This window comes from Budorcas taxicolor, chromosome 4 (genome assembly GCF_023091745.1).
Source record: "Budorcas taxicolor isolate Tak-1 chromosome 4, Takin1.1, whole genome shotgun sequence".
NCBI classification, from domain to species: domain Eukaryota; kingdom Metazoa; phylum Chordata; class Mammalia; order Artiodactyla; family Bovidae; genus Budorcas; species Budorcas taxicolor.
In genome coordinates, this window is record NC_068913.1 from 38,551,677 (window position 1) to 38,578,929 (window position 27,253).

The window sequence follows — 27,253 nt, forward strand, 5'->3', positions numbered from 1 at the left end:
TCTCAGTGATCCTGAAAATTAATAATGCCAAGATTGATATCAAATGATGATTGCCACTAACTACTTAACACCTATAGAGTTTATCAACACATATTAGAATAAATAAACACATTATACCCATGTTTTGCAGGACTAGAAGACAATCTTCTAAGTCAAACAAAAATGACAGTATTCTGAAAAAAGAAAACAAAACAGAGAAATTACCACTAAGCCTTACTCATTTTTGGATGAATTAAAGAGGCATCTAGTCATATTAATAATTAAAATTATAAAATTTTGGCTTATAATACTAGGGTGAACCAGGATGTTATAAAATATCTTTGATCAGAGATTTTCTTGTATTTTCAATAATCATATTAAATATTTTGAAGAGAAATTATTGAAGTTGTGGGATATTGCTGTTCCCTGTAAGAAAGCTAAAGATTGTTGTACTTCTGAGGATTTATTTTAAATAAATTAAAGGGGAAAAATCACATTCTTTATAAATATTAAAGTAATATAGTCAACTCTAATCAAGCAATCAGTGCCCTAATGGGTAAAAGTATACTGTAATTGGATTTGAGAGACCTTAAGATATTGTATGTTAATGAATCTTAAAATGTACACTGGTTTTACACGTTTTTATTTCTTTAGCCAGAACTACTTTTACTTCCTTTCTTGTCCATTTCAAATTCCTGAGGAAGAGCAACTTGCAGAATGGAATTCAAAAGACTGGCTGGAGATGGGGGTCTGGCAGCAGGACAGAGAACAAGAATGGCAGAGAGTCAGAGGATTCAGTTTTAATGTCCTTCAGTGTTGAAATCATTTGGTAGTGGTAGAGCTGAGGCAGTGACAAAAAAGAGGGTAGCTGTGTCGTAAAGATATGCCAAAGCTCTACTCAGTTTAATAGTTTTGATTTTGTATAAATGTGCTGCAATTCCGTTTATCACTTCTGTCTGTAAGCTACTCATGAATTCCCAAACTTTTCATGTTTGAAAAGATCACACTTTGTTAGTAGATTGTGTCACAAATATTTAGTACCCAATGTTTTGATAGTAGGAGCAAAATGATGCTCCCTTTAATACACTGTAGTGCAACTAAGTAAGCTGAGTATGTCATTGCTATTAAGAGGGATTACTTGGAACTACAACGTATTTTCTAGGATGAGAAAACATAGGAGATTAAAATCATTAAGTGGGAGAAAAGTTTTCAGAAAACTTAACCTGTCCACTGTATGGATGTAGTCTGAAAAGAAAGATGAAAATTATTTAGAAATAAAGAACAGATTAATTCCTAATGGTTAATAGTAGCTTCCTAAATAGATTGTCATTATCACTTAACCACAGTAATAATATCTGTCACTAAAATAAAATTTATGATATCACTTGCTGAAATTAAGATTCTTAAACTATGCTCTCGAGTCTCCTATCTAAAAGTCTAACCCTGCAGTTTATCATGTAAATTAGAAGTGATACATATTAATAATTTTTCACAGTCTTGGAACAGCACATAATATTATTGGAACATATGTTAATTCATGAGCCATTTTACATCTTATCATACAAAACAAGTACTATATAATATGACATGATAGAGGTAAAATAAATAAGTTATTAATGAGACATTAAGAATAAATCACTTCTGGATGAATTAAACTGTCATATTTAATTACTATATACAATGTGCTTATGTTCTGCTTTTTAACGAATGTCTTTACTTTCCCCAAGTCCAGTCCTTTCTCATCTCATTCAACACTGTCTCTATTCGTATAGAACTTAAGTTTATCAGTCGACACAGTTACTAAAGTAGAATTCTACTCTTCCCTCTGTACCCGGCACTTCTATTCAGCGTGCTCCTAGATCACTGATAATAGTACAGTGAATATCTAGCTACATTTGCTGGCTATAACATATTATTCTGGCCAACTTCCATTTTTTGGGTGCACATTAAGCACTCTCTTGGTACCAAGAACTGTTGTAAGAAACAGCTAACTAAGGGAAATCTCTGCCTTCTATTAGATAATACTAATAGAATTCTTTATCAAATGGAAAACTCTAGAGGTTTTAGCATGTCTATGGGATTATATGCATATATGTCCAAGGAGTCTTAATATCTTAAATCCATTGTTTAACCAATAAAGTAAAAGAACACATATATCCATTTTTCTTTCAGTGAAACATGAACTTTTTGATTCAGTTGATTTCCACGCTTTGTTTAACTCAGTATCAGAACCACAGTGTCTGAGCCTTTTGCTATAAAATGATACCAAGATTTGACAAGTTATGAGGGAGGCTGCTTTTTATCCTTACATCTACAGTTGTCTTATAAAATGTGTGTTTAAGGGAGTTCAAAATCCAAGAAATTGGCGATCCCCTTTTTTAAGTTTTGTGGAAAAAAGATGGGAATCAGTTGGAATTAAAAAAAAAAAACTGTACATAATATGACTGTCAATTTTTAGGAGATACTATTTTAGTGGAATATGTCCCTAATTTTACATAAATTTTTAAGTAAAGTCATCCCAAAAATAATGAGACAAAAAGAGATAATGGTTAGAGAGATTTGTTAAGGAATAGAGAGAAACCAGAAATAATATTATTTTATATAAAGCATTTTAGCAGAAGTTCTAAATGCTTTTAGATAGATATTCTAGAAGTTCTGGGCTGCTTTCCAAAAAGTAAGTAAATAAGATCACTTCAACTAGTCTCTGAGATTTAAAAGAAATATGTAAAAATGATGAATTCATCATTAACAATAAGCATGATTCTTGACCCATTCTCTAACAGTAAAAACATTTCATTTGTTTAAAATTTTTAATTTTTCATTTGATTATTTAAAGCAGTGGTTAAATAATCTCCCTATTTCTTTGGATTTTATTATATTAATCTATAAATTATATTGTTGCCACATTTTAGCAGCCTTTATTTTACAGCTTCTCTATAAATATTTGAGGGGGGCACAGTAACAAATTGAAGGATGATATTTTGAAAGATGAGGAAATCTACTTTTACTTAGTGTTTTAAGCTAATTAATATACATAAGCATGCCTTGTTACATGGTCTAAGAAATTTATTCCAACATGTAATTATATAAGGCTCAGAACATTGCCCAGACAATGGTTGTATGTATATTATAATTTTTATTCCATGGAAAAATATAGAAATCATAGGTCCACTAGAAAATAAAACAAATTTAATCTATATTAAAGTTAGAAAATATTTCTTTGTGTTACTAAAATAAAGAGAAACAAGCCCTGTACTTATTCAAAACAAAGTTGAAAGTATCAAATTGGTTTAGAAAATGCCTTTATTAGTCCTGACTAGGTGTCTGAAAGGTGGAATATAGGTGGAAGCTATTCCATATTAGTACTCAAGATCTTATAGAATCAATATTAAAGCAGAAGCAACAGGGAAGAGTTGCAAGGAAAAAATAGGAAATGGAATGCTTGCACTGAACAAAAACACAAGTTGACTTAAACAGCACCGATTCTAAATTGCATCCACTGTACTGCAAATGCATGACGTTTAGTGTTATTATCCCGAATATTTGAAAGTTTTAATAACGAAAGTATTAATTTGTAAAATTGATGTTTTTACATAAAGACATAATTGAAATAATTATCAACTGAAATCCTGTGATCATATAGTGTTTTATATTATTCAAAGTGCTTCCTATAAAATCACTTCATCTTCCCAAAAACCTTGTGAAATAGAAAACTATAAGTAATAAAATTTAAGTAACCTACAAGAGGTGAGTAGTAATCTTGTATCAACTGAAAACAAGATGAAATATACCTTCTGAACTCTGTTGTCTTTCTAACATGTTCATTTTATTAAGTTGTATACTTTTTAAAAAGCCAAGATTTGCCACACTTAAAGGATTCTATCCACCAGGGGTTCACATAATTATGTCATTTATATATAGCTCAGATCATTGTGGAGAAGGCAATGGCACCCCACTCCAGTACTCTTGCCTGGAAAATCCCATGGACGGAGGAGCCTGGTAGGCTGCAGTCCGTGGGGTCGCTGAGAGTCGGACACGACTGAGCAACTTCACTTTCACTTTTCACTTTCATGCATTGGAGAAGGGAATGGCAACCCACTCCAGTGTTCTTGCCTGGAGAATCCCAGGGACGGGGGAGCCTGGTGGGCTGGCGTCTATGGGTTCGCACAGAGTCGGACACGACTGAAGCGACTTAGCAGCAGCAAATCATTGAAAACTTAGCTGATATAAATCCTATTTCCAGGAGTTTGGCACTGGGAGTAGTAGCATATGCATCTCCTGGGAATTTGTTAGAAATCAAAAATCTCAGAGCCCACTCACATCTGCTTAATCAGAGTCTTCTCTCTGTCAAAATCCTACATTAGACCTGAAGACTAAACTATCAAAATATACCACACCTTTGATTGTTAAAGAAGAAACAGAAACAGGACAGTTTTGTTACATTCTACGAGTGAACAATCCTATACCTCGCCTAAATTGACATTGGCATACGAGAATGTTTGTGTGGTATGTGTGTATGTGTTTGGTGTTTAGACTCTACTGTGATGTCGTCTAATCTAAACTTTGTCATTATTCTAATATTGGCTTTTTTAAAAAAAATAGCTATTTATTCTGTGCTGCTTGGACTTTTCTATGGTTGTGACTACTGGGGCCTACTATCCAGCTGCAGTGCATGGGCTTCTCATTGCAGTGGCTTCTCACTGTGGACTGCAGAATCTAGGGTGCTTAGGCACAGAAGTTGCAGTTTCTGGCCTCTGGAGCACAGGCTTAATAGTTGTGGCACACTGGCTTAGATGCTCCATGGCATGTGGGATTTTCCAGGATGAGGGATCAAACCTGTGTCTCCTGCAATGGCAGGTAGATTCTTTGCCATTGAGCCATGAGGGAAGCCTTAGCTTTATTAAATTAGTAAATTTTGGTTCTGTTTCAATTGGAGAATTATAAATACCTAGTAAGTCTATCCTTTGAATGGACTGATTGGAATTTTAAGCAACAATCACTGGTAAGACCTTTGTGTAAGTCTAGTAAGACCCAATGTAGACAGCACATTAAAAAGCAGAGACATTACTTTGCCAATAAAGGTCCATCTAGTCAAAACTATGGTTTTTCCAGTAGTCATGTATGGATGTGACAGTTGGACCATAAAGAAAGCTGAGTGCTGAAGAATTGATGCTTTTGAACTGTGGTGTTGGAGAAGACTGTTGAGAGTCCCTTGGACAGCAAGGAGATCCAACCAGTCCATCCTAAAGAAAATCAGTCCTGAAAATTCATTGAAAGGACTGATGCTGAAGCTGAAACTCCAATACTTTGGCCACCTGATATGAAGAACTGACTCGTTTGAAAAGACCCTGATGCTGGGAAAGATTGAAGGCAGGAGAAGGGGATGACAGAGGATAAGATGATTGGATGGTATCACCAACTCGATGGACATGAGTTTGAGTAAACTCTGGGAGTTGGTGATGGACAGGGAGGCCTGGTGTGCTGCAGACCATGGGATTGCAAAAAGTCAGACGTGACTGAGTGACTGAACTGAACTGAGTAAGACCCACCCTACCCTACTTGAATCATCTGCTAAGACAGTGTTGGGTGAATACATCTGTATCCATGGGCCAGGAAGATTCCCTGGAGAAGGAAATGGCAACCCACTCCAGTATTCTTGCCTGGAGAATCCCATGGACAGAGAAGCCTGGTGGGCTACAGTCCGGGGGTCACTAAAATATCAGATATGACTTAGGGACTAAACAGTAACAACAAAGCACCTTTATGATAACCCATAAAATTTCCCACAACTACATCCTGCTAAATGTTAGGAATTTTTTTTTCTAAGTAGTAGTAGAGATGGTGACTTCTAGGTTCAGAAAAGTCTCAGATAGTTTTTAAAGAGTTGTTTTTAGTATAGGTTTATATGAATTAACTTCGTTACACTTGAACTAAACTAGGACTAATAATGTTTTATTTTAAATAATAAACTGGATGACAAAACAGCAACATAGTATTTAAAATATGTGATGACTAATTAGTTCCCTGTAAACTTCCCTGATGGCTCAGTCAGTTAAGATTCTGCCTGCAAGGCAAGGCACCTAGGTTCGATCCCTGGGTCTGGAAGATCCCCTGGAGAAGGGAATGGCAACCCACTCTAGTATTCTTGCCTGGAGAATTCCATGGACAGAGAGGACTCTGGTGGGCTACAGTTCTTGAGATCGCAGAGTTGGACACAACTGAGTGACTAATCTAAATACACTTTTGTCAAAAGCATCCAGTTTAAAAAAGAAAAACTAGAAAGATTTTTAGTGCAAATATACAGATAAAATTCAAACATAAAACCAAAAATTACACATTTTATGTTACAACTTTAAAATTTGTATTGTGACATTAAATTTTAAGTATTAGGGATGTGATATAATTTATATATATAAAACAGCATATCAGATATTAAAAATCTCTAGTATCCAGTGTACGTAGATGTAATCCTTAGATGTAAATCAATAGATGTAAAAAAAAAAATCTCAAAATAAGTGCAAGTTGTTTTGTTAAAGTAATTGTTCGTTTCCAATATATTGAGATTAAACGAAAGTACAAAAAAGGTGGCTAATGTTAAATTTGAATTATTATATCTTAAGGGATAATAAAATCTTGAAGATTAGACAGAGTATGTAGTAAGAATTGTTTTCTACAAATTCTAATCACTTTGAAAACTATGCTGTAAATTATCTTCTTTAGTGCTTTGAATTTCCTTCTCCACACAATTAGACATTTTCAAGAATCAAAACTATTATTGTCTCCAAAGAACAAAAGCCATGGAAACTGCTAATTGTATCACAGTTGAGCATGTTTTTCTTCTTTGAAGAGGTCCTGAATTTTCAGCATTTTTGAGAACATGTTCTGATCAGAATGTGATAGAGTTAATTCTAAAACTTTGCTGATTTTGCAATCAAGATAATTAGTTTCTTCTTATAAACACTGTTATTAAAAAGTTTCCAAGGTATGTGTCCAATGAAAATTAACTTAAATCCTCCCTGGTTCCTAAATCATTATTTTAAGAATCAGTCTACAATGTGGAAATAGATATTTCCTTTCCCTGGAATTCAGGGGCCTAATGAGAGGGAACTCAGAGGAAAGCCCCTATGGATGCAATCCTTGAAAAAGGGCTTGAGCTTTTAATGGCACCCCACTCCAGTACCCTTGCCTGGAAAATCCCATGGATGGAGGAGTCTGGTAGGTTGCAGTCCATGGGGTCGTGAAGAGTCGGACACGACTGAGCGACTTGACTTTCACTTTTTACTTTCATGCATTGGAGAAGGAAATGGCAACCCACTTTGAATCATATAAAATATGCAGATGAGATAATTGTATGAAATCTCTAAGAAATATCTGAGAGAGTAGACAAGAATAAATAGGCTTTCAGGCCATTCAAGTCAGCTAGAGCTATAGTATTACCAATATCAATATCAGATGAAAAGGTAAACTAGAAACATGTATTTATGAATATCCAGATATTCTAAATAAGTTCATAAAGTCAATTCTAGTGTTACAAGAATGATTCAGTAAGTAGAAACCTCTCAATTCATTACCTTTTTATTTTAAAAATAAAATCTGTTACCTTTTTAATGTTGAAAAATTAATCAGATTTTCTGATTAATTAAAATTTTTTAGCTAAGAGTAGAAGAATATGTCCTTAATGTGATAAGAAAGAATTGAACTACAATTAAAGTTCTTACTGCCCAGAAGAATACCAATAATGTATATGTTACTATAATTATTTTAAAATAATAGACATTGTATTTTAGAGCACTTTTAGTAAAATTTACAGTAAAATTGAATGAAGGGGACAGAGATTTTCCACATAATTCTACTCCCCATATGCTTAGCCTCCCCATTATCAACATCCCCCACCAGGGTGTACATCTGTTACAGTTGATGTATTAATCCATATACTGACACACACGTTATCACCCAAAGTCTTATATTAATATTAGGGTTCCTTCTTGGCATTTGAACCAATGTATAATGACGTATATCTGCTATCACAGTAATTGTACTAAGTATGTCAGTCTAGCACTGTGAAACCACTGACCCAAAAAGCCCCTGTGTTCAACCTCTTCATTCTTTCCTTTCCCTTAACCCCAGCAACCCCTGATCTTTTTACTGTCTCTATATTTTTACCTTTTCCAGAATGTCGTGTTATGAAATCATACCATATGGTATGTAACCTTTTTCAGATTGGCGTCCTTCACTTACTAATATACATTTATTTCCCCTATGTCTTTTCCTGGCTTGATAGTCCATTTCTTTTTAGCTCCAAATAATATTCCATTGTCTAGATTCACCTACTGAAGCACGTCTTGGTTACTTGCAAGTTTTGGCAATTTTGAATAAAGCTTCTATAAACATAATGTGCAGGTTTTTGTGTCAGTATAACTTTTTAATTCCTTTGAGTGTATAGCAGGGAGCATGATTTTGGGGCCATGTGGTAAGGGTATGTTTAGTTTTGTAAAAACCACCAACTGTCTTCTATGGTGGCTGTATCATTTGAAATTCCCTGCAATAAATGAGAGTTCCTATTGCTCCGAATCTTTGCCAGCATTTACTGTTCTGGATTTTGGCCATTCTAATAGATGTGCCATGGTATCTCGTTGTTTTGATTTGCATTTTCCTAAAGATACGGAACATCTTTTTCTGTGCTTATTTGCCTTCTTCGTATCTTCTTTAGAGAGATGTCAAAGCCTTTGGCCCATTTTTTCAATCCGATTGTTTATTTTCTAATTGAGTTTTCTAAGAGTTCTTTGTATATTTTGTATAACAGTTTTTTATTAGATGTGTCTTTTGCCGATAGTTTCTCATAGTCTGAGACTTGGGTTCTCATTCTCTTTATATAATTGTTTCTCAAAAGATGTATTTATTTCTATGAAGTATATCTTAAACTTACATCTTTCCTTTTATTTTAAATGTTACCAAGTGAATGAGATATGACTATAGATTGCAGAAAGAGTTAAAAAGAGTTACTGCTATGTTTTTCTTCCTTCTCTGAGAGGTTTAAATCACTCCTGTACTATATCTCTTTGGTGTGTTTTCTTTTTTTAGCTCTTTGCTTAAACACTGAAACTTTTGAAAAATAAATCACGTTCACTGAAATGTACTTTTTCATCTTGTTTAATAAAGCAGAGTAAGCACATTGTATAAAAAAATTTGATGAACTTTCTGGCAAAGGGAAGGAAAATGTGCTCTAATTTAAAATGAGGTAAGTTAGGAAATAACATGATTCTTGAACCTCTACCAATTTTCTCTCTAAGGGAAAGTTTTAGTGTGAAGTCATCGATTAAGTAAGCGCATATAAATTATTTGTTATCATGGAGCAGTGGCTTTTCTAAACAAAACAAGTTCTATTTTCTTTGGATATAGACAGTGAAAGTTTGCTGCCTTGGCCCTTCATCCAAGCTCAAAATTTATTTTTAATTTGTATTGTATGCAAAATATTGTAATTACTTTATGAACATGGAATCCATTGAGAGCTTGATTTTGTTTTTAGAGAGCAGGGTTTACATTATACATATTCCATTTAATGTTAATATCTGTGATGACAAAATATTTTTAAAAATTGCCTTTTTCCCAAACCTTCTCAATTTTGTAGAAATCCATTGGGGGAAAAAGTCTATATTAAGCCCTTGAGGTTTAAATATAATAAAAATCAATATCCAACTTATTTTTATCTCAAGAATATGTATATTATATATGTATGTGTATCCATTTGTAACCATTATTAAATAATGAAAATTCTTCCATGAAATTTCTCTGATGTTCTCAAGTAACAAATCATCTATCTAATCTAAACTTGTGCTCAACCATGGCCAACTCTTTTTGTGTTCAGTTGTATCTGCCTCCTTGTGATCCTGTAGACTATAGCCCACTGGCTCCTCTGTCCATGGAATTTTCCACCCAAGAATGCTGGAGCAGGTTGCTGTTTCCTACTCCAGGGGATCTTTATGACCCAGAGATTGAACCCAAGTCTCCTACATGTCATGCATTGGCAGGCAGGTTCTTTACCACTAGTGCCACCTGGGACATAATTCAAAAACCTAATGTAAATGATAAAAGGACACTTTATGATGATGCATAGATATGAATTTATTTAGGACCTAATCCAAGAAATAATTTATAGTATTACAACTTTCTAGATTTAAGAAGGAATAAATAATCAAAAATTATATAAATGCCTAAAAATATTATAGTTGAGGTAACTGTACTAAATCTAAAGACATGAACTATTTCTAATCCATATCTATCATGATATAAAACAGACCTACAGGTCATTATTCATAATGTGCCTATAAATAAAAAGAACATCATTATGCAACTCCTAAATTCTGCAATGGAGAAAAATCACTCTTAACTTATAAAGAATAAGGTATATAATTATATCATTCCCATGTTTAAATATTGAAGAATTGCTTCTTTTGCAACAATCAATAAAAAAGACAACATGCTTACAAGATAAAAGAGTGAAAGCAGACCACATTTATTAGATAAGTATCAGATCATAAGAAGTGAGAAGTAGTCCTATGAACTGATAGAGCCATTTAATTTAACTTAGATTAATATTCCAATCACTCTTCTTAAAACCTGCTTTGTACTCAATACTGTATATCTGTAATTTGAGAAATTCAATAAAATAGAGAAATGATTGTATAATATACATGATAAAAATAAATCAACCAGCAGGACAGAAAGATGAAAAAATACTTCTTTAAAAAAAAAAAAAGAAACACAGAAACTCAACATTTATTACCAGTTTACTTTTCAAACATTTCTACAGCATATAGGCAATTACAATATGATAATATTCCTATTTGACTGTAAGATGTTAAAAACCACAATATTTAAGTAAAAAGAACATACATACTATCTAGATATAGAAAATCAACCATACACTGAAGAGTTTATCATACAAATTTACATCTCTGAAAATCTAAGTGATGTTTTCTGTGCAGGCTCAGTTATACAGCTTTAGTTTCTTGATTTTTCTGCAGTTTGAATTTAAGACTAAGTTATAAAGATAAGTATCAGTAAAGAAAAGAAAGTAAGTGATTTTCTTACCACCCATAATGATAATTATTTACAGGCTATGTTTTCTTAATTTATCTTAGTCCTTATATGTGTTTTAGCACACCTTAACAGAAAGTTAAGATAAACATATTATTTTTGTTTCAGAGACATAGAAGTAGTTTTAAATTATTTTTCTAAGAAAAATTTTCATATACCGGAAATTTGAAAGAATTTGATAGTGATGCACAGTTGTTCTCAACCTGTATCCTACAAATTTACAGTTTTCTATAATTTATCACATATCTATCCATCCATTTTTCTTCATCAACCATCTTTTTTGTGTCAATTCAAAATAGATTTCAGACATCAGCACACAATTCTCAAATGATTAACAGTGATTCAAGTTCAATATTGTTTATTTTTTTCTATTGAGGTGAAATTAATGTACAATGAAATGCACTAATAACAAGTGTAGTGCACATTGAGTTGTGACACATGAAATACTTCTGTACCCTAAATGCCAATCAAGGTTAGAAACACCCCAGAAAGTTTTCTCTTGCTGTTTCCTAATCAATCCCCATACCTTTGTCGCCAGAGGAATCCACTGTTCTGAATTTTTTACAAAAATTATTCGTGCCTACTTGAGAAACTCATAAATGGAATTACACAATACATGCTCCTTTGTTTTAATATTTTTGAAATTCATCCATATCATTATATATATCAGTATTTTGTTTTTTATTATTTCTGGGAAATTCAGTTCAGTTCAGTTCAGTCTCTCAGTCGCATCTAACTCTGTGACCCATGAACTGCAGCACACCAGGCCTCCCTGTCCATCACCAACTCCTGGAGTTTACTCAAACTCGTGTCCATTGAGTTGGTGATGCCATCCAACCATATGAGATGAGCCTCTGTCATCCCCTTCTCCTCCTGCCTTCAATCTTTCCCAGCATCAGGGTCTTTTCAAATGATTCTGGGAAAATTTACCTGTTTGGGCTATACCATATCCTGTTATCTGTTGTACTGATAGATAGACACCTCAGCTTAATGACACTGCCATAACCATTCTTGTTCAAGTCTAGTTGTGGGCATATAAGTTTTCATTTCTCTCAGTTAAAAAGCAAGGAATTGAATGACTGGATCATGGGGTAGGTAAGCCTGTATGCTCAGTCGTGTCTGAATCTTTGCGACCACCTGGACTGCAGCCCGCCAAGCTCCTCTGTCCATGGAATTTTCCAGGCAAGAATACTGGTGTGGGTTGCCATTTCCTCCTCCAGGGGATCTTCCTGACCCAGAAATTGAACCCACATCTCCTGTGTCTCTTGCTTTGGCAGGTGGATTCTTTACCACTGAGCCACCTGGGAAGTCATAGGGTAGGTATATGTGTGGCTTTACAAAAAATGACCAGAATAATTTATATTCCAACCAAAACTGTATCAAGGAGAATGTCAAACAATGGATTGACAAAAACAAACTGAATGTTGATGAAGCCGCTTGGTGTTGTATAGAAGAAAAAAATGTAGCAAGGTAAGACTGATAACAAGAAACTCAGAAAGCTATTAAAGGGCGGAGGAACTTTAAGGACCTAAATTAAGACATGAAGAATAGAGATAGATATAAAAATATTTAGGAGAGAGATGGAAATAAAGCTTGATGACTGACTAAATATTGATGAAGCACAAGGAGAAAGAAATGTGGTGGCATTGAGAAAGATGAGCTTCCAGTTGGAACAAGTGTGGACATGATGGAGACAGAGAGTTATTCTGAGAAGCTGAATGTGCAATACTAATAAACATGGTCAAAAGTCAGCCCAGAAGTGCTGCTCAGGCACAAAAGAATATCCTAATAATTGGGGAATCAAACTGATTAAGATGGAGATATATATATAGATAGATAGATAGATAGATACATACATACATACATACATACATGCACACACACATACATGAATGAAAGTGAGAGGCAGCAACTATGGGAGTGATACGTTTCTGAATATTTCCTTACTCTACTTAAAAAAATTTTTTTAGCAGAAAGATAGTCTTAATTACTTAATAGTGATTATACACACCTGTAATCTTACCTATATATAATGTGATTAAAAATGATAATCATTCAGTAATTGCAAAGGTGATGAGTACACTCATGGTATAAATTTGTCGACAGAAAGTACAAGGGAAAACCTAAAAATGTTGCAGCACATCCAGTTTTGCTTGATGGGGAATATAGCTGTTAAGGCTCAACACTGAGAATCAAACCTCCTTTTGAATTTTTTGAATTCATGTGTCTTTATCTAAGTTTGTATGGAGAAACATGCAGCTGCTGATATTTTAGTGTCTGACTCATTTTGTCTCTTTCATTATGACCAAGTGACGTGGGGGGAAAAAAAGGAGCTGTTGATTTGCCCTTTGTTTGTGCCCTTTATTTTCCACTTTTGTATTTTTTAAAGACGTTCTTTTTTTTTTTTTTCTTCTTCAGTGGTGCTCTTCTTAAATGATTTCTGGAGAACAGCACATGGCTAACTTTGAAGCAGGGGTAACCAATACTTGGAAAACAATGATAGTTCTTATTTCACGTGGCATGTTGTTCTATGTCCATGTGTTTTAAAGCCATTAGGTCATTTCAGCTTTATAGCCTCACCATATTCTCACCTTATGATGAGAACTTGAAACAGATATGTGAAGTCATGTGCTAAGGGCCACACAGTTAGTCAGTGGGAAAGCTTAGCCAAAGGTTGTGCCAGCCTCTTACTGCATCCCTTGTGCAGTTACTCTGCCATCACCTGTGTGAAGGCAGTTTACAAACTGTAAAACAGTTATGAAAATAGAATAGTGTTCAGTTGAGTTCAAATTAGCAAGAATTTAAATGGTAATATATACTATCTTAAGAATTAGGATTTGAAGATGAATGACAGAGCCCTGCCTCAAAAACACTTTGTGAAGAAATTGTGAAGAATATCTAGGGCATGTGAGATGGTTTAACAGTTTTAACTGAAATCTAAGCAAAATATTGTGAGAACCCAGAAGACAAATTGCCACTTGAAGAATTTAAAGAAAGTACTTTTGGAAAATATTAGTAAAAGATCTTAAAAAATTGGCATGATTCTTCATATAGAATTTACATAAATACAGTCATTTAAGACTGAAAGTTTCAAGAATGCAGAATGATAACAGGAGGATACAGATGAAAACGCAATGTGAGGTGAGCCTTGAATTATATAGCAGGGGGGCTGAATAGTGAAGACCTTGAATGCCTTTACGGAGTCTGAAGTAGTAGAAAGCATCAAGCTTTTATACTAATTTTTAATAAAGCTAATCTCTTTATTAAAATAGTAAACAGTAACCAAATCATGTATGTGCATATACAACGTAGATACATATTACAAAAATCACAAAATACATTGGTATAAATATTTGATGCTGCTTGGAACAGTAAAAACTCAGATCTTGTTCACATCCTAGCTTTGCTAGTTTCTAGTTTGCATTTTGAACATTTGTTGGGTCTTAATGTCAGATTTCTTTCTGGGACGAGTGTGGCTTAGAACAATGTATAAAAAGGACAAGGAAGGGTCAAAGTAACTAGTACCTTTTGTTTTCGCTTACTGTTTGTGCTCATCTTCCCATTCTAATCAGCTCTTCTCGGTTTCCTGGCATGACTCATTTTGAACCTTTCTTTGGGTTAAACTATCCCAAGGGCTGTTCATACTTTCCCACCCAACTAAGCATCAAAAGTTTTTCCAGGCCTATTTCTTGGCAGCCAGAGGTTTTTCTATTCCATAGCCAAAAATGATGTATCCATTCTGCTTAGGCTGTTAGCTAAGAATGTGAGATGACCTTATGCTGCATTCCCTGCATTCTCGATGTGCTCGACGTTCCCATTCACGGTCTTCTGATTCTTTGGGGGCCTCCCCCCTGCCCCATGCTGCATCAAAGCTGAAAGGGAAAAAAAAACAGTCACTTTGGGTGCCATCCTGGTGTGCTGGCCTTCATCTGGTGAGAGATTTTCTCTATCAGCAACTTCCCTGCTAGTTAGCTTGTAAGTATTTTGAAGTCTAAGGCTGTGACATTGGAAATATTTTTTCTTAGTTGTAAAAATGAAGTTTTAAAATTTACATAATTTACAACTGCTCTTTGTTCTTCTCAGTTGTCTATAACAGGCTTACAGATTCCTTATCATCCAGCTTCTGCTTGTTTGCTTTCATTAGCAATCTAAGTTTTCGTTACCATTAACTTTTAAACATATATTTACACAGTATATTTCTAAACTTTTATGTTCTATAATTATACAAGCTAGCAGTTTTTGAAGGCCTGTGATTCAGGAATATAAATAGGTAGGTAGGTAAGTAGATAGATAGATACACACACAGAGACATATATATATGTAGATGTATACAATAAACTGGAAAATTCTGAAATAGATGGGAATATCAGACCACCTGACCTGCCTCTTGAGAAATCTGTATGCAGGTCAGGAAGCAACAGTTAGAATTGGACATGGAACAACAGACTGGTTTCAAATAGGAAAAGGAGTACGTCAAGGCTGTATATTGTCACCCTGCTTATTTAACTTATATGCAGAGTACATCATGAGAAACGCTGGACTGGAAGAAACGCAAGCTGGAATCAAGATTGCCAGGAGAAATGTCAATAAGCTCAGATATGCAGATGACACCACTCTTATGGCAGAAATTGAAGAGGAGCTAAAAAGCCTCTTGATGAAAGTGAAAGAGGAGAGAGTGAAAAAGTTGGCTTAAAGCTCAACATTCAGAAAATGAAGATCATGGCATCTGGTCCCATCACTTCATGGGAAATAGATGGGGAAACAGTGGAAACAGTGTCAGACTTTATTTCTCAGGGCTCCAAAATCACTGCAGATGGTGATTGCAGCCATGAAATTAAAAGACGCTTACTCCTTGAAAGGAAAGTTATGACCAACCTAGATAGCATATTCAAAAGCAGAGACATTACTTTGCTAACTAAGGTCCATCTAGTCAAGGCTATGGTTTTTCCAGGGGTCATGTATGGATGTGAGAGTTGGACTGTGAAGAAGGCTGAGTGCCGAAGAATTGATGCTTTTGAACTGTGGTGTTGGAGAAGACTCTTGAGAGTCCCTTGGACTGCAAGGAGATCCACCCAGTCCATTCTGAAGGAGATCCACCCAGTCCATTCTGAAGGAGATCAACCCTGGGATTTCTTTGGAAGGAATGATGCTAAAGCTGAAACTCCAGTACTTTGGCCACCTCATGTGAAGAGTTGACTCATTTGAAAAGACTCTGATGCTGGGAGGGATTGGAGGCAGGAGGAGAAGGGGACGACCGAGGATGAGATGGCTGGATGGCATCACTGACTCGATGGACATGAGTTTGAACAGACTCCCATAGTTGGTGATGGACAGGGAGGCCTGGCGTGCTGCGAGAATCATGGGGTCGCAGAGTCGGACATGACTGAGCGACTGATCTGATCTGATCTGATATATATATATATATATTCTAATGTAATTCTTCCATCACCCCTCAGAGATACGTGCCTCTGACAGATAAGAAAGTTCAGACTAGTTGACATTTATTAAGTTTTTGATGTTACAAGTCCAGTGAGTGGGAAAAGCCTCATTTTACCCAGTTTTTATTTGACTCCTATCACAGGAGAGTTTTTATATATGTACAGTGAGGTAAGAATTTATTTTTATGTTGCTAATTCGAGGTGTATATTTAGTAAGGATTTTTCTTCATACATAAATCATAATGTCAGTGAAATCACATTTCAAATGTGAAGAAAACAAGAGTCTATATGTTTATTTGTGAACTAGGTGAATTTTCAAGCCTTCCTGTCCTGTTATAAATGGTGTCAGGACTGATTCAGAGTTAGGTAATTAGCACTGTGTTTCTACAGTGGGCTTTTGTTCCTTTTATTCTGCTCTAGAACCCCCTAACATACTTTACAAGAGGATTGTCTATTTCATGGTGTGAAACTATTCCTCTTAAAGTTGCATAAGAGAGTTTATAATCATTAATTCCATCCTCTATCCAAATGAACTGTGTGTAATTTATGTCCTAGAAAACCAATGTATGTTATACCATTTGGAGTATAGATACTGCAAAACCTTAAATCATCCAGTAGGTTTGATTCATTTTCAGAAAATATATTTGTATTGTTTTGCTTGAATGTTCTTGTTCTTTGGGGACTCGTGGGTACAAGGGAGAAGTCCAGCCAAATGTTGGTCAAAATGTACCCATCCTAGCAAATCAGACTGATCCTAATCCTGAGTGCACCAAAATGTGTTCATAATTTAAATAAACTCAAGATGCCAAATGAATCATAAAGGGAGCCGCATGTCCTATGCCAAGGTGTCATTTTCATTAAGTGTGAGATTGCACCTGAAGGACAGTTTAATTTGCAGCTGCTAAAAATATTTCGACAGAGTGGTACTGTTATAAGTGGCAGGTGGTGCCCAAACGTGAATTTTGCAAGAAATGCCATGTGTGGGATGAGGTGTGGAAGAATGTCAAGGGGTGCTAAAGGAGATAAAGGGGAAAAGAGAAGAGAAGTGTATTTACTCAGCATTTATTGCTATTATCGTGATTAAAGACCCCATGTTTCACATGAGAGCATTGGCCCAAGATTATTAAATGTGATTATTTGTTCAGCTTCTATCCCAAGCTCAGGGGCATTGCAAAGGTAGCACAGTACCTGTAAAGGCAACGTTTCTTCCCCAAAGGCATACCATTTATAAGCTATTCAGATGAGAGAATCTTTCCAACTCTATTTACCCTTCATAGTGTTTACATTGCAGTTGTATGCTGGCAAGATTAATGCACTTTGATCTTGCTTAAATGGATTTTGCCCCTTTCTTTTGATGTTCAGCTTTTACTATATATCCACATGAACTTCCTGCTTCGCATGGCAAGAAATATTGTCAAATTGTACAAGCTCAAAGGTTTTGTTAAATCATTCTCACTTGGGATTTTGTGAACTTTACAGAGTAGAGCAATTTACAGAGTTGCAATGTGGAAAAGTATCTAGGGGCATTGTAACTGTTTACATTATTAAAAATCCTGTATGTGCATGTCTGTTATTTTGAATGGACTTGGCCATATTAAAATCAGGAATTTGTATCTGGAAATAGGCAATCACTGATTTAATGGGTTACAGAACACAAATTTTAAAAGAAAAAGTAACTAGTGGGTTTGGGTTTTTCATTTCTGCTTGCCATTTGCTGGGAGTACTGGAAGTAGAATAACTTCCTCTGTAAATGCCAGGAATTTTCTTAGATTCCTAAAGAGAACTAACAAAATAGGTCAATCTAAATGAATTTTGGTAAAACTTTTCCATGCAGTATTTTTGATGACAGGGCAAGTTATTGAATACTTGAAGTTTTGCAGGACAGTGGTAATCTCTGACTTCTAATATATGTATTATTCTTAGCTCCATAAAATGAAGAGGCATACTTTCTGATATTTTAATCCTACTGATGAAATCTAAATTTGAACAATTGCAAACAGATAATCTATTTTACTACATTAGTTACCTAACACAAAGGGATACAATCAAAAACAAAAAGGTTCTTCTCAATTAAAATAACATTTATAACATTTCAGAAGAACCTTTTGAAAAACCACTATGGTATAATAACTCTTAGAAATAGTTGCAGTTTAAATAAACACATCTAAACATTTCTTTAACCAGGGACTTAAACATTGTCAAAGCTATGATGAGTTCTGTTCATTCCCAAGCTTTAACAAACTACGTCCAAAAGCAATAAAATGTGCTATATCTTAAAAAAAAACTGCACATTTTAGTTCAGCAAATTCATTCATCTATTTCTTCATTTATTCATTCAGGAGCGATGTTCTGTTTGAGAAATTATGCTTAGACTGGAAGAAATAGGGGGAAAATAGGGAGATCACCTTACAAGAATAAAGAGGAAAGAAAATACATCATTAAACAGAGTTTTATGGATTCTAATTGAGGAACATGCACCAGGTGCCAGGAAAGAGTTTATATGTTAAAAGGAGGTAGAATGTACAAGGTGGATTGAAGAAGGTAAGGCCACAGGCAGGGAAAACATGAATGTGGGTGCCAGGGCAGAAGAGATAAGGGCATGCATTTAGGTAGCTGCAGTGAGATAGATTCACAATATGCTTAGGGGAATTTTTGGTCTATTAGAAGCTGAAGGTAAGAGAGGGAGAAATAATGGACAAATGCCTGTCATAAAAAAAATGAAGGTGAGCATCATAAGAAAAAAAAGAATTAAATGATTTAGAAGAGATAGAAGCAAATTTTCCTTCATGTTATGTGAACTAAATGACTGTGAAGATGGTAGATGTGGTGTTTTCTGGAATGATATGTGGGCTTGCTAAGGAGTTAATAAAGGGAAATGTGGTTGGTTCTACTGAAAGATAAGTCAAAGGTTTTAGTCCATGAATGGTGTGGCTTGCCTTTAGTTTATTGTCTTTATTAGAGACTGTGAATAATGCAGCTGACAAGGTTTCCCACTTCCTCTTCTTGCTAGAAAGCTCTGAGCCAAAATCATGGTCCATCTTGAGCATATGTATTGATAAATGTAGTATCTACTTTTAGCCCTGTTACTGACCTGGAATAGTATCAGCCCTATAGCCCTTTCTGGTTGCCACATTTTGATTTATGGTGGTCATATCCTATGACATTTGAAATCTGTTATTTAAAAATACATGGTATAAATGCATTTGTACTTATTTTTGTAGCACTGTATGGATAGATGCCTTAGAAGAAATAGATAATACATGTATAAGTTAGATTATTCCAAAAATATAACTGTAAAGTGAAAAGACTGAGTTTTGCTGGCAAAGTTAATGCTATAAAACAGGGAAAAGAAACGAAAATTATAGCAAGAATACGTTTGAAAATAAATTTAGAGTACCAAACAGAAGTCCTGCAGGAGACGGAGGCAATTTAAGGTAAACTAGCATTTATATCTAGGTACTGATCTTCACATTAACCAAAATGGAAAAGTATGAGCAGAAACAGTTTTTAAAGAAAAGTTGAAGAGTTCTTTGCTGGGCATAATGAATTTAAGTTGCAATAAGATATCTAAGTAGAATATTGTAGCCAAAATTTTGAAATGCAGAATTGAATATAGGAAGAAAAAAAAGGCTGATGTAGTCTGGTGATACTTCAAGCTACAAAAGTGAATAAATTCCCAAAGGAAAAAACTTTAAAAATATAATAAAATTAAGAATATTAAAATAGTAGAAGAAATACTAGGAGATGGCTTTATTTATAGGAATAGAAGGAAATAAGAGGTGTCTGAAAATAAATTTAAGGAACATATATATTTAGGGTTTTAGGAAAAATAGTCCCAAAGGAAATGGTGAAGATTATTATTAACAATTGAGGTTCAGAGTCAAAAAAAAAAAAAGGCACAAGCCAGAAAAACAAAAAAATTTTTTGGAAAGATGTGACTGCTTTATTGTGCCAATGGGTGATGACGACCAAAGGAGGATGAGTAATCAATTGGCTGATGAGGTGGTTCCTGTTGATTAACATTAAGAACACTACCAGTGGGGAAAGAACTCTTGTATCTCCTGATCTAAGGGATAACTTCAAAAGCATGTCCCACCAAAGATGCACTAAACTGGGCTAGTCTTCCTTCTCCACTCTCAAATCTATTCTCCTCAGTTGTTCCATCTCAGTAAATCACCCTTATCCAACCAGATGTTTAAATCAACTGTTTCAAAAGAGACACATGTACCCCAATGTTCATCGCAGCACTGTTTATAATAGCCAGGACATGGAAACAACCTAGATTTCCATCAGCAGATGAATGGATAAGAAAGCTGTGGTACATATACACAATGGAGTATTACTCAGCCATTAAAAAGAATACATTTGAATCAGTTCTAATGAGATGGGTGAAACTGGAGCCGATTATACAGAGTGAAGTAAGCCAGAAAGAAAAACATCAATACAGTATACTAACACATATATATGGAATTTAGAAAGATGGTAATGATGACCCTGTATGCAAGACAGCAAAAGAGACACAGATGTGTAAAGTGGACTTTTGGACTCTGAGGGAGAGGGAGAGGGTGGGATGATTTGGGAGAATGGCATTGGAACATGTATACTATCATGTAAGAAACGAATCTCCAGTCTATGTTCAATATAGGATACAGGATGCTTGGGGCTGGTGCACAGGGATGATCCAGAGAGATGATATGGGGTGGGAGGTGGGAGGGGGGTTCATGTTTGGGAACTCAGGTACACCCGTGGTGGATTCATGTCAATGTATGGCAAACCAATATAGTATAGTAAAGTAAAATAAAGTAAAAATAAAAATTTAAATAAAAAAGAAAAAAATAATAAAATAAATCAACTGTTTCTTTAATTTGTCCATGATTTTTCTTACTGCTTCTCATATCCAATGTCTTATCAGTGAACGTAATTCATTTTTTCTACTTTCACAGTCTCTGCATTTGTCTCCTCTGTGATACAAGTCCACATCACCATAATTTCTAACCAGCCTTCAAAGTAATCTTCTTGCCTTCATTCTTGCCTCAGTATATATGTATTTTTTCCTACAGAAGCTAGTGATCTTCTAAAAATAGAAACCTGATAATGTCATTACTAGGTTTAAAATACTTTACTGGTTTCCCTTTTAGCCATTAGGAAAATAAACTACTGAACAATAAACTTCCTTCTTACTGTGGCTTAACTTTCTGTAATCATCTCTGACCACCTCCCTCCTCTGTTGCGTAAAATTCTCTGTGGTTTCTGTAACCTCGCACCTGTGTTCCTTCTACCTGGGAAACTCCTAGATATTCTTCAGGTCTTGAATTGTATGTCATTTCTTCTGAGAAAAACTTTCCCTAATTCCATCAAAGCAAGATCAGTTTTTTCTTCATTTTTTATTACAGTCATTTCAAACTCTCTATTTTTGCAAATTATGTGCAATTTAATAATTTCTGTGTTTAATTGTTGGTATTCTCTCACAGACAGTAAGCACCATGTAGGTAGAAAACATTTCCCCTGATCCTCCACAATTAGGAGCACAGAGCAAGTGCTTAGGAAATATTTGATAAATGAAAATACAAATAGTGAGAGATTGTATGAAGAAGGGAGATTGTTTATTGGAGCAACCAACAGTCTGTAGATTACTGGATTGAGAGCAAATAGAGAGAGGCCTTACACATATAAAGGAAGAGCAGTCATTCTTCCACAGAATGGAAGTAAAGAAAGACTGGGTGGGGAAGGAAGCAAAAGAAGGGAGTTCTTACTAAATGGCTTTGATCTCAGTGGTATAGCAGATAAATAATCCATCTTTGGAGGATAAATTGAGAGATGATCCATTAGTTATTTTGAAGACAGTGAGAATGATTTTAAACAGCAGCAGATAATAAGTCTAAAGTGAGTCACTAAAAGTAAATAAAATAATTCCTTAGCAACGTTAGCATTTAGGATAAATAGTTTGAATGTATGTACATCCATTTACAAAGACTATATGATTTTCTTCATCCTTGCTTAGGTATGAAGACAGAGAGAGGAAAGTTCTGGGGTTGTATAGGCAGGTAACTGGAGGTTGAGGAGGCCAAGAAGTTCTAGGATGATAAGGAAGACAATTAGAATGACTGGATTAGATAAAGAGGAGGATTCACCAGAGAGGAGAGAAACAGACTGAGAATGACAGAGAGGGGCAAGGAAGAGAAAGGCAAATTTTGGGCTCCTGAGAAATAGAAAATGAATAGTGAGCAAAGGTTTGGGCCAAAAAATAAATGTATATAAGATTTTCTAAATTCAATATATTAAAAGAATGGCTTCTTTTAAATTTTTGGAAAACATCAACTAAAGACCTGATTTACTTTGAAATTAGAGTGAATATTTTGTTCAAGATAATGATCTAAATTTCTTATAGCCAAGTCACATTAAATTGACTTTGTTTTTCTTCGATATTCTCTTTTTCTATTGTAATATGTTTATTATTTTCTGTGTATAATGGTACTTTTTGTCATATCTGAAGTTATGTCAGATTTAATTTGGCTACCAAATACTCTGTGCGTATAGTGTCAGGTACTAAAGAGATAACCGGATTGAAGGCCTTTTAACAATGTTATACATGATAACTTGCTTGATTTCCCACTAGAATCCACTTGTGTAAGATGATAATTATCCTCACATATTTTAGAGACAGACCATGATACCAACTTAAGAGAATATCTATAAGTACAAAATACCATTTGCTTTGTTTTTATCTATTCTTCTATCATCACTTTTGCTTGATTATAACTTTCTGGAAGAAATCTATGACCAACCTAGACAGCATATTAAAAAGCAGAAACATTACTTTGCTGGCAAAGGTCCATATAGTCAAAGCTGTGGTTTTTCCAGTAGTCATGTATGGATGTGAGATTTTGACATTAAAGAAAGCTGAGCACCAAAGAACTGATGCTTTTGAACTGTGGTGATGAAGACTCTTGAGAGTCCCTTGGACTGCAAGGAGATCAAACCAGTCAATCCTAAAGGAAATCAGTACTGAATATTCATTGGAAGGACTGATGCTGAAACTGAAGCTCTAATACTTTGGCCACCTGATGCAAAGAACTGACTCATTGGAAAAGACCCTGATGCTGGGGAAGTTTGAAGGCAGGAGGAGAAGCGGATGACAGAGGATGAGATGGTTGGATAGCATCACTGACTTGATGGACATGAGTTTGATCAAGCTTCAGGAGTTGCTGATGGACAGGGAAGCCTGGTATACTGCAGTCCATAGGGTTGCAAAGAGTCAGACACAACTGAGCAACTGAACTGAACTGAACCTATTTGAGAACCAGGAAGGGATTGGCATACTTGGCTAGGAGTAAGGTATGGGAGGAAGAATAGGTAGAAGAGAAGGCATGAAGAGTAGCAGGGACCGTCATAGATGGCTTCGTTACTGTAAGGAGTTTGTGTTTTACTGCCAGTGATTCAAAAAGATATAGGAGGGTTTAGAGAAGTAGTGATGTATCAGAGATACGCACTGACCTATTCTGTGGAGACACAGCGAACTCAAGGGTGATGCCAGGGTTTGGAGCTTGAGTATCTAGTAAATGGCATTCCCACTTAGTGAGATGGGGTACAACTTGAGAGAACTTGGTTTGCTTTGTTTTATAGGAATCTCACCTCTCTCTTCCCACACAGTTTTTACTGGAAAGGGGAATAGACCAATTGGTAGTGTGATTTAAACTATTTTATGCTTAAAAAAAAGAATAACAATGATGATGGCAATAAGTGATGCTTGATAGCTCTTCCAGTTTACAAAATATTTTAATATCCAATAATGCATCTGCATTGTCTGGCTACACTGAGGGTTTCTGTATCTATTCCTGATTTTTATTGGAAAAAAAATAATTTTTTGAAACATAAGTGATTTGTAACATACTTTAAAATGCATAAAGAACAGTTTGCATCTGCTGAAAAGGAGTGAACCAAGGAAAATTAGCTCTTGAAATATGTCAAATAGGAGTTAAAAGAAAATTGAAAATAGACTATAATGAATGATCTTATTTACCCAATTGTGAATTAATATATGTGCTATAATTTGTCTCTCAGATCCAAGGTTCATTAGTGCCCACCTCATCCCAGAGAGTGACAACCCTGAAGATGACAAAGTGTACTTTTTCTTCCGTGAAAACGCAATAGATGGAGAACACACTGGAAAAGCCACTCACGCTAGAATAGGTCAGATATGCAAGGTGAGGTAAAGAGAAAATGAGAGCATCATTGTCTAATCACAGTTTTTTTCTCCTTTCCCATCTTTGTACAAATATAATAAAAATAAGGCTAAAAAGCCTGCCTGATCATTATAAATATTTAAATGGCAAAAACATATTATAGTTGCTTATGTATAACCTTGTAGTCAAACATGCAGGTGGAGGTTGCCACATACTATTTCACAAGTACATTAAGTAATGCTAGTTTAAAATTCTAGAGAAATAATTTTTTATATTCCCTTGGAAAATAGTTTTTGTATTCTCAGACCTAGTAAAGTTTCCTACAGTGTGTAGGTTTTCAATGAATATATTTTGTTGGAAATAGCTAAAGTGTGAATATAAAAGAAAAAACAATATAGCTTATTTTTATAAATTTATTGCATTCAGTGTGCACATACAAAGCAAACATACATAATTTTGAAGCTGTGAGCTTTCATATGCTGTATGGCACAAAATTGGATGTGAGATGCATTATAATGTTAGACAGAATAAAAAAATTTGTCAGTAAATACTTAAGGTTAAAAAAATTTGTCAGTAAATACTTATGGTAACAGTATTGTTCTTACCCTCTATACTGTAAAATATAGTATATATGCAATATGATTAAAGCCAACTATTATTGTATTATTAAAGCACCTTTCATCTCAAGAAAATCATAGGGACAAAGTCAATTATTGTCTTCAAATGAAATTATTTTTTAAAAAATAATGAAATTTTACAAATCCCTATCTTAGAAGAGGGGCATAACCTCTTTTGTTCCACAATCATGATTTAATTATTTATCTAGTATGTTAAATTACTGGAAAATTATAAGTTTTAATGATCTGGAAACATACAAATGATATATGAATATATGAGAATCTTTTCTCCACAAAATATAGAGCATCATTAAAAGCACTACTTACAAGGGTTAAAAAAAATCTTTATACTAAATAAAGTCATATAAACAAAATATAAATCAGTGTTATAATTTTGAGGAAAAGATATTTCTTCAAAAATATGCACATAAATACTATTTTAAAAGTCTAGAAGTTACCAGTAAAAGCATATCATCATAATAGAGTTTATTGCTACATTGAGTTACAGTTTAATTTTCATTTTCAATAAGCAGTTACTTTTTCAATATGTTCCTCTGGAATGACTTCTTTACTAAAATTTTTCTGATATTTTTTTCAACATGCTATTTATAAAGTCAGAATTGTTTCAACTGTTTGAACTTATAAAAATATTTAATGTTTAGCATGCTTTTCTGTTGTATTTTGAGTCTGGGTTATGAGGCATGCAGTTATTCTTTCATTCAATAAAGACTCATGAAGTGCTACTATGTGCAAATGTGCTTATTTCCATGAACCAGCTTACTTAGATGGATTAAATCTTACTACGTAAGAGAGAGAGACTTAAAGCAGGCAAAACAGACACAAGAGTAATATTGTCCATTGCAAAGTGGTCACAGAATGGAAAAAGTACAGTGACTGTTTAATGCTAAGGGGTATTTATTATAAGTCACTCCTTGAATTAGGTTTGAATGAATAGATTGCACCAACAGTAGGATGAGAATGCAGTTACTTATATCTAGTCATTTAAAATTCATTTATCAATTTTGAAAAATGAGGAGTTGCATTTTGTGTATGTTTCATATACGAAAGATACGAGACAATTAAACTAATATTTTAAATTATCATTTGCACGCACAGTTTTTAAAACCGTTATTCCCTCCATTCAGAATGACTTTGGGGGCCACAGAAGTCTGGTGAATAAATGGACAACATTCCTCAAAGCTCGTCTCATTTGCTCAGTGCCAGGCCCAAATGGCATCGACACTCATTTTGATGAATTGCGTAAGTAGATAATGATGTTGATGTTGCATAGAGTATACTTGTTCAGGCTTTGCCATAACCTTCAGAAATGCAAATTTCCCTAATTTTATTTTTAAACAGAGGATGTATTCCTGATGAATTCTAAAGATCCTAAAAATCCAGTTGTATATGGAGTATTTACAACTTCCAGGTAAAGAGCATTTTATTCTCTTATTATCATAGAAAATCCATGTCCTTTGGACACTGTTTTAAGTGTCCATATTTGTGAAAATATGTTTTTGAAAGAACAATGTTGGCTTAACCTTTGAGCTCTTGTGCATTCTTAGGTGCTTGAAATAAGTCATGATGTAAATCATTTTATACATAAATTTTAGCAAAGAAGGTCATTGCTATAAATTTAACAATGAAATGCATGCCATGCCCTATGTATAGTTTTGACTTGAAAAATTTGAATGAAATATAAAATATTATAAACATAGAACGGGGATGATCCAGAGAGATGATACGGGGTGGGAGGTGGGAGGGGGGTTCATGTTTGGGAACTCATGTACACCCGTGGTGGATTCATGTCAATGTATGGCAAAACCAATACAGTATTGTAAAGTAAAATAAAGTAAAAATAAAATTTTTTTTTTAAATTAAAAAAAAAAAGAAATCTACATTTTGTTAACAGTTTATAGTAATATAAACTAAGGGTGAA

General features: G+C 34.5%; 1 protein-coding gene across 1 annotated transcript in view; it reads left to right on the top strand.

Annotated features, from left to right (window-relative positions):
* SEMA3A (semaphorin 3A) overlaps positions 1–27,253 on the top strand; it is a 366,549-nt gene that overhangs the window by 291,534 nt on the left and 47,762 nt on the right. Inside the window, 3 exon segments of the mRNA XM_052638692.1 lie at positions 24,576–24,718; positions 26,460–26,574; positions 26,674–26,743. Of these exon segments, the coding sequence (XP_052494652.1) occupies positions 24,576–24,718; positions 26,460–26,574; positions 26,674–26,743 (328 nt within the window).